We start from the raw sequence: 13,069 nt of genomic DNA on the forward strand, positions 1-13,069 counted from the left end.
GGCGGGGGAGAAGCCCAATGGCAGCACAGAAAAGAGGGGAAGAGAGGGAAGAAGACGGCAAGAAAAGCTCGTCTCTTGTCTGCCGAAAAATGCACGATCTCTTTGGTTTAGAGGTAGAGAGAGAAAAGAGGATGGCGTTGAGATCTTGGAAGCATTCGGACGAAAATGGCAAGAGAAAAAAAAAAGAGAGAGAGGGCGAGTCACACACACACCAGCGGCACTGCGGTAGCAACGACCTGGACAACAAGCGGCCGAAAGTCGGTCTCGACGAGTCGGTCACCCCTCAAAGGTGGCCCGGTGTTGTGGGCGGTCCCGTTCCTCCTCCGAGTTCACTGTGACTGTGTGACAGCGTCTGCCCCTGCCCCTCCTCTCTCTCAGTGACTGAGTCCAGTGTGAAAAATTTGCCCCGCACCAAAAATGAAGGGTGCCAAAGAGGCGCGGGGTTGCCCATGTCCACGTTACACCTTGGACGGTGTACTACGAGTATGGTACATAGGTACTTACGTAGTAGTGTACATACTTAGGGTAGGTACTTAGCAAACTGACATAATTCAACGATGACGGGACGCCAAGGGGCCGGGATTGGTGGGTTATGGAATGCTCAAATCGCGCAGTCTCATTGGCCAATGACTGCCCTGGCGTTTCCTTCCAGATGGCGCCTTCATCTTTTCGTCGACAGGGGACCGACCGCTGACCGTGCGTGCTCCTGACCATCCAACATCCAACTTCCACCCTGCCCATCACCATCATCTGCTCTCAGCTCGTCTCATCCTTGAAGAGCCATGATAGCGTTCGCTTTCGAGAAGTGGCACGTCGGCGCTGCAGAATCCATTCAGTCGTGCCGCCTCAGACATGCAAAAGCGTATGCCCGCCGACTGTCCACCAATATCCCTAGTGACTACCCCTCCATCACCCCTCTTTCCCAATGGGGCTCGTGGCATGTCAAAAGTCAATAGAACCATCGCGCTGCTGCACGGCGGCTGATGGTGCCATTTGCTTCCCATTCCTTCAGTATGACTCAGCTAAATCATAAGCCACATGTGTTGTCAACTTGAATTTGCGAAAAAGAAATCTCAAGAACATCTGGAGAGGCCTTTGGAACCGCCCAAGCGCATTATCATTGTTTCGTAATGTGATACCGCAAGACATCCTGTCTCACTCGATGGTACTCGACTGCGAATGTGGTCTATGGAGGCGTGCCGCATCACCCGATAAAATAGCCAATCGGCCTAATTGACCTCGACGAATACCCCCGAAACATGAAGCATAAGGTACTGCGTGTCATCCGGATACCACCCGAATATTCCTTATATCGCTTGCCCTCGAACGCCTGTTGCCCATGTCATTGGGTATCTTGTGAGGAAATGAGGTGAAAATATCACAGACCATGGCGCCGTCCATCCCTTGAAAACCGCTGCAAGGCTCAATCGATGCCCCCTCACTTTTTGAGCGACTTGAGCAACGGCGCAATCCTCGACCTCTTGCTCAGTCCCACCCGATAGATGGGCTTCGTCGCCGACAAAGGCGCTGGCGTCGACAACCTCTGCTTTCCCTCTGCCTTACCCGACGTCCCAGACTTGTCGCCATCCGCCTGCGCAGGAGTCTCCTTCGTCGCCGCTCCTTTTCCCTCTGCTGCCGCGCTCTTTTGCGGTCCCAGTCCGTCGGAACCAGACTTGCTGAGCGCCGCATTAGGCGTCACTGGCTGCAGCACCCGATCGCTGCCGCCCTGTTCTCGGGGCCCGCTACCCGCATCTGCTGTGCAACCTTCCTGCTGCTGCGCATCGACGTGCTCGCCGCGGCCCTTGGAGCGCTTTGCCGCCTTGCCTGATGGGGCGTCACCCGCATGCTCCACTTCAGGTGCATGCGGCTTCTCAGTCGCTTGCTGCACGCTTTCTGATGCGTTGTTGTCTGCCTTCTTTGGCCGCCCGCGCTTCTTCTTGGTGGTCGTCGGTGTGGCTGCCGTTGCGGCCTCTGTTCCTGCGGCAGCATCCTTCACCGTCTCGCTTGTATCGGTAATCTGTGGCATAGTCGAGGTCTCGGCCGGTGCTGGGCTCTCTGATATAGCCGTGTCCGACTTTCTCGGCCGTCCTCTCTTTTTTGGTTTCGTCGTACTCGTTGAAGCGGGCTCTTTTAGGGAAGCGGGCTCTTTTAGGGAAGCGGGCTCTTTTAGGGAAGCGGGCTCTTTTAGGGAAGCGGGCTCTTTTAGGGAAGCGGGCTCTTTTAGGGAAGCGGGCTCTTTTAGGGAAGCGGGCTCTTTTAGGGAAGCGGGCTCTTTTAGGGAAGCGGGCTCCTCGAGGGGCAATTGCGCGGCTGGGCCCATATCAGCCACGGGAATCTCAATCTTCCCTGGCATTTCAGCCTCGTCCTGTCGGCTAGAGTCACTACCTCTGCGTCGACTGACACGAGGCTTGTACGATTCTCGATGGAAACCAATGTCGTCGGAATCCCAGCCTTCGTCTTCCCGGTGAGACTCTGTCGTCTGTGGCGGTTCGTCCCTCACGTTCCTTCTTTTCCGACGGACCGATGCTGCAGATATGATATCCGGGGATGATTGTATCTCTATTGTTGCCTCTGGATCAACTGATGTCCCGAAACCTTGCTGAGTCTGCTCTTGAACCGTGTCCAGTGTAACATGGCTTTCGGCATGCGCTGGAGGCAAGCCAATCGCTCTCGTCTGGCTCGGCGTAGAGTATGCGATAGTCGTGGCTCCGCTGGACCTAGCCGCAGCTTGCATGGTCGAAAACGGCTGCGTAGGTGTAGGTGCTGGATCTTCCGGAGACGGGCCAACTGAGTGGTATTCATATTCCAACTTTTGGCTTGCGCTCAGTGTTTGAGACTCGATGTACATCGAAACAGGCTTCTGGCCAGAGACGAGGTCGCCAAACGACGGTACCGCGGCTGCGTGTGGGACCACCACCATGTCAACGTCGTCTTCCTCGGCCGGTAACGACGAATCCGGGTTCCTGAGTTTGGCCCTCTTCCCGTTCTCCATCCTCGCGGCGGCCGGGGTAGTGTCGAACGGCTGCGTGGAGCCCTGCGAAGGCATATCGATGGCCACCGGGGACGTAAACTCCACGTTGTTCACTCGCTTTCTTTTCGTCCCGCTGGTTGAGGTTCTGCTCTTTGCGAGACTGGCGAGAGGCGCTCGGCCGCCCCCGACGGGGCTGCTGGGAACATCCCACATATCGTCGGGAGTCGCGTGGGCAACAGTCATCTTGGGCGACGCTGTGACTTCCGTAAGGTCCACCACCTCTGGTTCCCTTTCCTCGGCGCTGTCCAACCCCGCAATGAGGTCGCTGGCTGAGGTGAGCGAGGAAGTACCGGTGTCGTTCCTCTCCAATTGCGGTCTGTCCGCTACTGGCATAGCTGGTATAGAGCTGGACGCTGCACCGTTGGATAAGGAAGATTCGTCTGGTTTTCGCAATGTGTCGCTGGCCACTGCCGCACGCTGTTGCTCAGTGTAGATGGCCTGGAAGAACTTGGGGTCGGTAGAGTTGGTCGCGACACTAACGGGGTCGGAGGAGCGGCCTTGGCTCGGTATCGCGGAGGTCGTAGTAGGTTTCGAGGGACTGTTTGGTGATTCGAAATCATCGTCGGAATCATCCGAGTCCGCGATTATTCGGGCCGGAGCCATTATCGCGGTGTGGCGAGAAGATCGCGACGTGGGGAGGGTCGAGGCACGCGCCTAGCTCGGGGGCGAATTATGAAAGGTACTGTTGTGTACATGGACAAAGTCCCCCTCATCATGCTAGAGTGCTATCGTTATGGCGGGATACCCCTTTCGGATAACGCGATATCACGTGATACGTCTATATACATATCATGCTGCTCTATGATCGCCATGAGTCGGGTGTACGGTCCCACGAGTCTGGCCGTTCTACCTAGCCCGGATCACTTTAACACTTCGTTGAACCCTTCAATCAGGTCTCATACGGATTCGCTGACTAAACTACTCAATCTCTTCTATCCTAGGACGCTTCGTATTGACAGAAGGGAGTGATCGGTCTTGGTCGATGGTCAAGCCTGCCAGTCTCCCAATACTTGGTTCTCCCGTGTTGTATCCCGAAGCGACCATGGAGGACAGTTGCCAATTCTCCAAACTCTCAATCACATCTCGAGCGTGCTGCTGAACTAGACCATCATTGTCTGTGACTGCAACGTATTTCAGAGTCCGCGTAATGTCCTCCCGGCTCTGGTCGGTCAATCCGAAACCGAGCCTCCTACCTGATTGTTTGGCAGCATCAAGGGCCTTGACGAAGCCCAGAACAGCCAAGATGGCTGCACGCCGGATGATCCCTTTTTCGATTTCCCGCTCCAGCGCCAGCACATTGATGCAGAGGTCCACTGCGATGGACACGAGGTCGGGCCCAATGCCCGCAATATTGGTTTCGAGGCCGACGGAGAAGATCGAAAGAGCAGATGCTCGCATACGGACGTCTTCGCTGCCTCTCTTGCTCTCCCACCCCTCAACAATCTGGGTCAGTATCTCGTTCTTGGCCAGCTCTTCTTCGGTCAGATCATCACTGAGATCTGGAACATCCCCTCCCCACGCATCCTCCGCCTGCTTCTTCTTCATGTCCTGCAGGCGTTTTTCCCGGGACTGCTTTGCCTCCGTCTTTGGTCGATGACCTCGCCTTCCAGCAATCGACAGCAATGTTTCAGACACACGCCTCGCAACGTCACCGGCAAAAGTCTCGCCGAGGCGCTCGATCACTTGAACCAAGGCCTCTCCGAAGCGTAAGCGGACATCCGTTGACGAGGTTTCCTTCGAGTCCAGGTAATGCTCAAGGATCTCCTGTGTAGTTGCTTTGGGGTGTTTGTTCGCCAGTTGGGTCAGAAGCTTCACAACCCGGAGATTGATAAAGTCTTCGCTGTCTTGAAGTAGAGACGAAAGGAGAACGAGGGTGGCTTGCACGTCCAAGACAGAACTATCAGAGGCCACTAGGCCCGATATCAAGTTGATTCCCTCGGAGCGGATCGGCGGAGGATTATCTGCTTGAGTAATGTACTCCAGCGCAAGCTTGTACGTTCGCCTGTCCTCAATCTGCTTATCGGTAGGCACAAAAGCGCCCTCTTCTGCGGGATCGATAGCCTCACGGTATCTTAGCAAGAGCGTCAGGTTCTTCGCTGTAGGAGAAACTTCAGGGCGTCCCGCTGCGCCAAGTTTAGCAAGGGACGTTTCAAGAGCTTGTAGAACTTCAGTCTTCAGGTTTGACTTTTTGAAGCTTGGGGCTGTGATGACTAAGTTGAACAAGCTTAAAGCAACCGCGATGATGTCGTCAGACTGGTCTTGGAGGCCGCTGGGATCCAGGATCTGCGCCACCAGCTCAGTAACTTGCGTCACGCGGCTGATCAGCTTGTCTGGGATTTGTTCCAGCATGTTCTGCAAGATTGTAATCTCGAGAAGTTGCTTGATATCACCCTGAGCCTGGCTGTCTTCCGCTTTGGTGAAAATTTCTGGCTTTTGGGTTGTGACCGTTGATTGGAACCATCGGCCAAGGAGGTCCAGAAAGAAGGTCGATGTTTCTTCGGGCGTGCAACTCGCCGTCAAGAGACGTATGAGAGCCTCGGAGCGTGTCTGGATCTCAGTCCAGTCTAGTTCTGGGGCTTGTGATCCCTGGCCCAGCCGAATGGCACATATTTGAAGATCGCCGTCAGAATTCGATTGATATCGCCACTGCGGTGTTTTGGTATACTCTCCTTGATATAGCAGGTTATCGACGACCTCATGTAACTTCGACACCGAAACACTTAGTTTCAGGAATGTGTGAAGCAATGATCTCGATGGCTTCGAATATCGGTCCTCGGTTCTTTTGTTGCCCTTGCTCTGACACGATATAGCCCATAGTTGTGCGAGAACCGGGTCAAGCATTCTTTTGGTCTGTGCTGGGTACGGTGTGGAGTTAATCATCGACGACATGCGGCGCAATGTGATGAAGAGATCGTCGGCAGTAACCAGGACGGCCTTTTCACTCAAATCAACAATCTCGGTTTCTTCGGTTTTGATGTGCAGCGCAACATTGTTGCTTTTGCGAGATGGATCCAAGTTGCGCAACAGAGGCTCAACAAAGACATTCCACCCAGGTGTTCCTGAAGCAGCGTCAGCATGGCTTCTAGCCTCTGGATGAAGGCAAGGCTACTACCTGGTGCGCCAAATTGTTTCCTACCCAGTACTCCAAACATGATAATCTGTGCCGCTGCTACACTAAGTTCTGCCCCTTCGTTTCCGTCCAGCAGCACAATCAACTGGGGCGCAACCTTTGAGAACCAATCTTCAGGTGGTACAGTTGCTGGTGGGGAGGTGAGAATACGAGTGACGACAGCCATGGCTTCCTGGGTGATATTGGCGCCTCTTTTCTGAGGAGTGGCTGCCTCGGATGCTTTAAGGGTGCTGCTCGGGTGCACTGAGAAGATGAACTCCATGGTTCCTCTCACGCCGTCAGGTCGGAGAGGAACCAGGGTCAGTATCTTCATGAGCTCCGGTCGTAGCCATTCTGGCGCAATTTTCGGCTTGATCAAGGCGTTCAAGACAGGCAGTAAGTTCCAAGAGCCATTCCTAGTCCCTCGTCAGAAGGTTTCGCCTGACATGGGGCCTCACTGCACCCACGTACCCGTCGATGAGCTTTTGAAATTCTTCTTGGGCGGCTGTTCGAGAAGCAGCGTCGGATGACGGATCAAACGCCCGCTTACCGGTGCTGAGAATTTCATCGACTAATTTGGAGCGAGGGTCCTTTTCAGGTGTGCTTGGTTCCATCTTTGCTGGATGCAGAGTTGAAGATACTGGATTTACACTTGCTTTAGTAATTCAGCTTCGGGAGCCAGTAAAGTGCATACAGTGCGGATCTATTTTACACTGTCTGTCTCTTCCGAGGGTCACGTGTCTGCGCGTGCGCGACTACCATACGCGTCGTGTCAGTGCTCCTTCCCCTTCGTCTGGCACCCAGCGTGACCTTGGATTTCCACCTCACTTTTACAGCTCGGTTCCTCCTCAACACCTGCTGAAAAGCCAGCTTGACGCGTCTTCAACAGCAAGAATCACCACCGGATACGCAGCTTCCACCGGAGAATAATTCGAGATACGACCTTGGAAAACAGCTGCGTGCGCCTCGTCGCAGTCGGCAAAAGGAAGTTCTCTCGCCCGACATCCACTGCAACTGGACAAGGGCTCGCCTTCGCACGACACCTCTCCATCAGTTCTCCGACTCTCATTTTCCTCGGAATGTCTATCGTAGACCTCTCAGCCAGGGCTGACACCCCGTGATGCGTCGCATCTCTACCTGAATCAGGACATTGAGCTTGCCGCGGATGGAATCATCATGGCTTATGGTTGTCTATACCAGACAATTCAGTCCAGCTGAGAGAATGAGCTTCGGAACTTAACCCTAAGTATCCTTTTGGTTCAAGTCTTGCGCCCGCAGTCGTCGAATCTGTCTTTTAAATCCGCCCTGCTCCTCGATGCTACGCCGCTGAAAAGTGGTAACGCATTCGAGGGTCGTGGTGGATGGACTGGCAGGGAACACATTCCAGTCACCGTTTGGTGCGCGAAAGGGGGTTACTATGAGTCGTATGGGTAAGAGCCTCTGGTCTGAGGCCACTCGTCAGGACCTATCCGCTGGAACCAGAGCTCTGGCCAAGAATAGGTCGCCAGGAGAAGATGGCAGACTCGGCTTGCGGGGTCGAGCTGGCAACAGGCTATTGTCTTGGGGTGTTGCTACGGACAAGCGGAAGGAGCATTGCGTTTGCCACGAACGGTCAACATCGAAGTTTCAATCCATCTACAACCAGCCTTGGACTCCACTCGCCGGTCGTACGAAAGTACTGCGATGTTTCCAGGCCTACAAACAGAAACTTTTCGATCTGACGAATCTCATCGCCACGCCCAGCTCTCGGCACCCACTTGTTCAGTACACCACCCCGGGACTCACTCAGCAGCCAAGAAATTGCCAGCATCAGACTCAGCAGCCAGTCGGCTTCTCTCCGAGCCACACCCACGGCAGTTGCCACGGATGTGACATGTCCGCATGTGATCTGGCCAGGCGCATCAGCCTCCAGTCGTGGGTTCTATCCCACGGCACCGGGGGACGCCAAGTCCACGTTGATCCCGCCGGGACCCAACAGTTGCCCGGTGATGTTGCTCTAGCAAGAAGCACCGGATGAGAGCGCGGTTTTTCATGGATGTCTTTTGTCCGCGCGGAATGCCCTCCATTGCGTTTCGAGCACGGAGAGGAAACAAAAACTAGTCCAAGGAGGTCGTGCGTTTCAAACGGAGAGAGCTTCCGCCGAGTGCCTGAGAGCACACAGACTGGGATCCAATTCGCCGAACTCCGGGTGGCTGTGTAAGTGACGGTTGTGGCTCGTGAGTGGGAGACAACTCGGGCGACACACGCAAAGGCTCTGGGTGGGAGGGACGGACTGGCTGAACAGGTCTGAAGCGATACCGGGACCCATCTCGTGTTGGAGTCAAAGTTTTGTGCTTGTCCGGGATCGTGGAAGACCTGCATTGGTGGTCTATTCCCTGCCTCACCTAGGCCTCGGCACTCGTTGGACGAAAAAGGGCAGGCCTATGGACGGCAGTCCTGGTTGCCGTCTCTCCAGAAATGGCGAGATTGGCAACCCCCTTAACGCCTGGGGATAAGTCTAACCAAGATCCCCCAAGAGACAATTGATTCGGGTGCTAACATGGCTCAGGGCTGGGGACGGGAAATGAGTGGAGGGGAAAGGAGCTGGGTATACCATGGGTTGGTGCTATGCGCTCCAGGGTTTGATGACTGATAAAGAGAGAAACAGGAGATTGATCTAGACCACGGCGTCCAGACCTGATTTGAGGAATTTTTGAAATATCACAGCAGAGGCTTCACGGACAATCCTTGAAACAGACGCTGTGCACCGAAGAGAAGCATTTTATCTGACCTCAGACCAAGGGGCATCCCAATTGTTCAGTGCCATTTCGATTGTGGCTCTGGGCTGCAGTAATCGCAGGTTACGCGGAGCTATTCGCTACAGCCTGTGCTTATAGCCCCACCTAAGAAGCTTGATTCGCTGCCCCATTGTAGATCTGAAACCCACCAATGTGTCAATCCCGGACTACGCTCTTCCCAGCCACTTGACGTCACAATCTGCAAGCTAACCAGAACAGGCTTCATCTCACAGCCAACTCAGGGCAACTGGGAATCTGGGACAAGAGAAACAATGGGCTGCCACCTGCTATCTACGGAGTGCGGTCTACCTACCTTAATCAAGCAGAGGTAAGCACGGTCATCACGCCTAAAGAGACTAGGTGGGAGACAACGACCGCCGATCTCAACATTCTCCCACCCATTCTTTTCTTTCTCTTCTCCGCGCCACAGCCGTTTCTTCCGAACAACCTCAGCACGGAGTAGTCGGTTTTGTTGGTTCTGGGCTGGTGCCTCGAGTTATTTTTCTGTGATTATCGTTGCCATTGTTGCATCTCTAGCTACTATCACCGCTCGGGACTGACATCATCGTCGCTACCTTACCAAACGCGGTGATCACAACATCGCAAACCACACAATCCCATTCCGCCATGGCCCTGTTCCGTGCAGCTCTGCTGCCTCTGGCGCTCCTCCCAGCCGTTCTGGCTGCACCTGCACCGGTCGATCCCGCCCACCCAATGATCACACCCCCGCCGACGCGTGTGAAAAGAGAGCCTAGCTTGACGGACGACATCGACAGCTATGTCCACAGTATCCTCGGTGATGCTTCCTCCTGGGTAGCTTCTGGCATTCCTGCATTCTTCCAGGGCTTCCCAACTGGCACCGCGGTCCTCAGTTCTCTTGGTATCAGCGATGGTGACCTGGATGCAAAGCCTACCCAGATCTTGAATCTGCCGTGAGTACCAATAACCTGTCGCTGTGTGTATGTTTACAAGCTAATTCTGGGTTTGCAGGGCCTACGGAAACTGGACCGATGAAGGTTGGAATGTCCGCATTCACGGCAACGTCTTCAAACAGCCCAATATCAGCCAGTCCAAGGTCGACGACTTGGCCAATGTTTTCCTTATCGATGTCGACATCAAAGACCTGCCTGCCGACCAACAAGCCCAGGCACGCAATGTCACCGAGTCCATTTTCGTCGTCCAACAAGATGACCAAAATGTCACCATGAACTTCGTCAACGACGTCTCCGTGAGACCTGGTGCCAGCGGAGGAGCCGTCAATGCTCGTGGCGGCGCACAATCGATCAACTTGCCCTACTTGACAACGGCCGAAGGTGACTTTGACGCGTTTGTCAAGTTGCGCAACACCACAGGCTCGACGGGCGGCCACATGTTGCCAGGCAATGCCACGTCGTCAATCCAGACTCTCAACATGTACGCCAACGGCACGTTGACGGGCAACGCGACAGCCTATCTCGTCCCTCCCACGGGCTTCACCATCATCTCCGACATTGACGACATTCTCCGCGTCACCAAGATCTACGAGCCCAAAGAGGGCCTGCTCAACTCCTTTGCGCGCCCCTTCACCCAGTGGGAGAACATGCCCCAAATCTACGCCAACTGGTCGGCATCCATCCCCGACTTCCACTTCCACTACTTAACTACGACCCCCGAGCAGGTCACGCGCAACTACATGGAGTTCATCTACAAGACGTATCCCCTGGGCAGCTTCGACACTCGTCCTCTCAACTTCTCTGATGTCTCAGCGACGCTGTCCATCCGAAGATTCCTGCTTGACAAGATCTTCCAGACTTTCCCGCAGCGAAAGTTCGTCCTGGTAGCCGACACGACCAACTCCGATGTCATGAAGGCGTATCCCGCGTTGTACAAGGACTACCCGGGCCAGGTCCAGTGCATCTTCTTGCGAAACACCAGTGCCACCGACTCTGGCAACAAGTTCCCCTACAACACCGAGGGCTTCAAAGATATCCCTCAGAACAACTACATGTTCTTCAGAGTGCCGGATGACTTGACAAACCTGGACATTGTAAATGGGCAGTGTTATAATGCCACCATCCCGCAGAACGTCACTTTCAAGACGCAGGGCCTGCCGTTCGGGCTGGGCAACGCAGCTGGATCTCTGGCGCCACCGAGCACGTGGGCGGTGGCCGTCGTCATGTTTGGTATGAGTTTAGCTGCCTTGTTGTAGCGGTAAGAGGGAGAGGAACACAATGAACACACACGAGTAATGTTTTAAAGAGGAAAAAAAAGATTTCTGGTTTCACGTCATGTTGCGGTCTAGGCCCTTTCACCGCCTGTGTATTGTCTTGAAATATAACGTTTTTGCAATATGCACCATCATGACACGAGCGCGGCATTTCTTTCCCACCCCCCAAGTGAAGCCAAGCTAGACGGGTGGCCTATAGACGTTCATCTCACCGCCAATGCCACTCGTCGGAGTTGAAGCCGGGCGATGTGAGTGTACGGTTCCGTGTCGCGGCCCGGCTGAGGCTGTGCTGCAGATTTTGGGTTTTCTGGTAGGTAAGGAAGGGGTAGGAAAGGGGAAATTGGTGGCACTTTAGTGGACGGCATTGAAACTCCGTGGGGCTTCTGGCGAGAGGGAGTTCTGACGACTAAGCATCGGGCTGTCTGTCACTGCTAGAGAGGGAGGGATCTTCTGCAGGTCAACCAACGCATATGAGGTACATGCCTATCCAGTACGTACATGTGTACAAACTCCGTAAACACACATGAGAAACCACGGCTGGAATACCGTTCGCTTTTTGCCTCCTTGCCTAAACATCTGCGCCACCGTGCTTCTAATCTAGGAGCAAAAGGAGATTCGACAAAACTCCATGTCAAACAATCACATTATTACAGCATATATGAATTAATGTTGAACACTACTGTTTTGAGACATGTGTCGAGGTATTAGGGGTATGGAACAACCTTTCTCCCTGCCTTTGAACTTGTACATTGATTAGATGATGCTTATTTCCTTACTACGTACTCCCTCCCTTGGTTACTTACATACTCAGAAGGTGTACGTTGTCGCCCCCACCCTCCATAACAGAACCAATACATATGCATGCGCAACTCTTGAATCCATGGAAACCTCGACACTACTGCTTACCTACGTGCCAACAAACGCGGGTTTGTTCACTGAACATTGACGAGGCTACATGTAATACGAGCAGTCGGGCATGTCGGTTCTTTGCCGCCTCCCTCATTTTAACCGATATCTTTTTTTTCTAGGCAAGCCCCCATGTGAAAGAGGGGAAACTGGCCCGAAAGGGATGATGACATGACTTGAGGCGGATCAGTACGAGCACCACCAGTACACCAGACAGCAAGCTTGGGTATAGAGGAAATCCCATAACCGTCGGAAACCGAAAACAGCTTCTTTCTTTCCGAGCGAGGTGCCTCGGGCCATATGCTCCGGGCCGATCAAATTGACCTGAACTTCCGGGGGCGAGAGTCGGGACGGGGGAGGGAGGTGGAAGAGACCAATGTGGACGCAGGATAAACGGCCTCGCATATCGGCTGCCTTGTCGCCGCCGCCACCACGTTATAACACGCAATGTGAAGAGGTGCTGCGCCCAAGCTTCCAATGTCAATGGGGAATCAGATTAGTCAGGTGGGGGAGAAGAATAAGGAGCGGTCGATCGAAAGAGGCTGACAGGCATCAGCTGGGTAAAGTGAAGGTACTGTAGGTGTAGACGACGAAAAAGGTGGAGAGCCCTTTTTTTTTGTCAAAGGTTGGGGCGGGATAGGGTGTCATAGGCTGGTGTGGAGGAGGGGATAGTCTGTAGATGTGCGTAGGGTTTGACATCAGATGAGATTGATTGTCAAGGACGATGAATGAGTCGGAGTTCGGATAAGTCCGTGGCGAAAGAGTCATGTTAGCCATCTGTGAGACTGTAGACTGTAGACTGTAGACTGTAGACTGTAGACTGTAGACTGTAGACTGTAGACTGTAGACTGTAGACTTTGTAGATGTATGGCGTATTGCATTCATCGCGTACACGTAGACAGCTAGCTAGTGGCAGCATCGTAAAGGAAGCCTCGTATAGAGCCGAAAACGACGTTGCCGTCATCGATAGCGTCAAGTGGCTGCTGGTCGTCGCATCTCACCTCACCTCGCCTCTGCCACTGTCTCTGCCTTGTGCCGCA

At 53.9% G+C, this 13,069-nt stretch overlaps 3 protein-coding genes across 3 annotated transcripts; 2 read left to right on the plus strand and 1 right to left on the minus strand.

Moving 5' to 3' along the window:
• Positions 1 to 1,438: 1,438 nt before the first annotated feature.
• CABS01_10934 (uncharacterized protein) lies at positions 1,439 to 6,754 on the minus strand (the record flags this gene model as incomplete). Its single annotated transcript, XM_060544289.1, has 4 exons — positions 1,439 to 3,685; positions 4,154 to 6,026; positions 6,074 to 6,556; positions 6,612 to 6,754. The coding sequence occupies 4 exons, from the start codon at positions 6,752 to 6,754 to the stop codon at positions 1,439 to 1,441; spliced, it is 4,746 nt and encodes a 1,581-aa protein (XP_060398565.1).
• An 803-nt stretch (positions 6,755 to 7,557) lies between these two features.
• On the plus strand, positions 7,558 to 8,157 carry CABS01_10935 (uncharacterized protein; the record flags this gene model as incomplete). The annotated part of the gene is made up of 1 exon (XM_060544290.1): positions 7,558 to 8,157. One exon carries the CDS (start codon positions 7,558 to 7,560, stop codon positions 8,155 to 8,157), a length of 600 nt encoding a protein of 199 aa, XP_060398566.1.
• Positions 8,158 to 9,544: 1,387 nt separating this feature from the next.
• On the plus strand, positions 9,545 to 11,105 carry CABS01_10936 (uncharacterized protein; the record flags this gene model as incomplete). Its single annotated transcript, XM_060544291.1, has 2 exons — positions 9,545 to 9,849; positions 9,908 to 11,105. The coding sequence occupies 2 exons, from the start codon at positions 9,545 to 9,547 to the stop codon at positions 11,103 to 11,105; spliced, it is 1,503 nt and encodes a 500-aa protein (XP_060398567.1).
• Between the last annotated feature and the right edge of the window lie 1,964 nt (positions 11,106 to 13,069).

Source organism: Colletotrichum abscissum (assembly GCF_030869225.1).
Source record: "Colletotrichum abscissum strain IMI 504890 chromosome Unknown Scaffold_29.1, whole genome shotgun sequence".
Taxonomy (NCBI): Eukaryota; Fungi; Ascomycota; class Sordariomycetes; order Glomerellales; family Glomerellaceae; genus Colletotrichum; species Colletotrichum abscissum.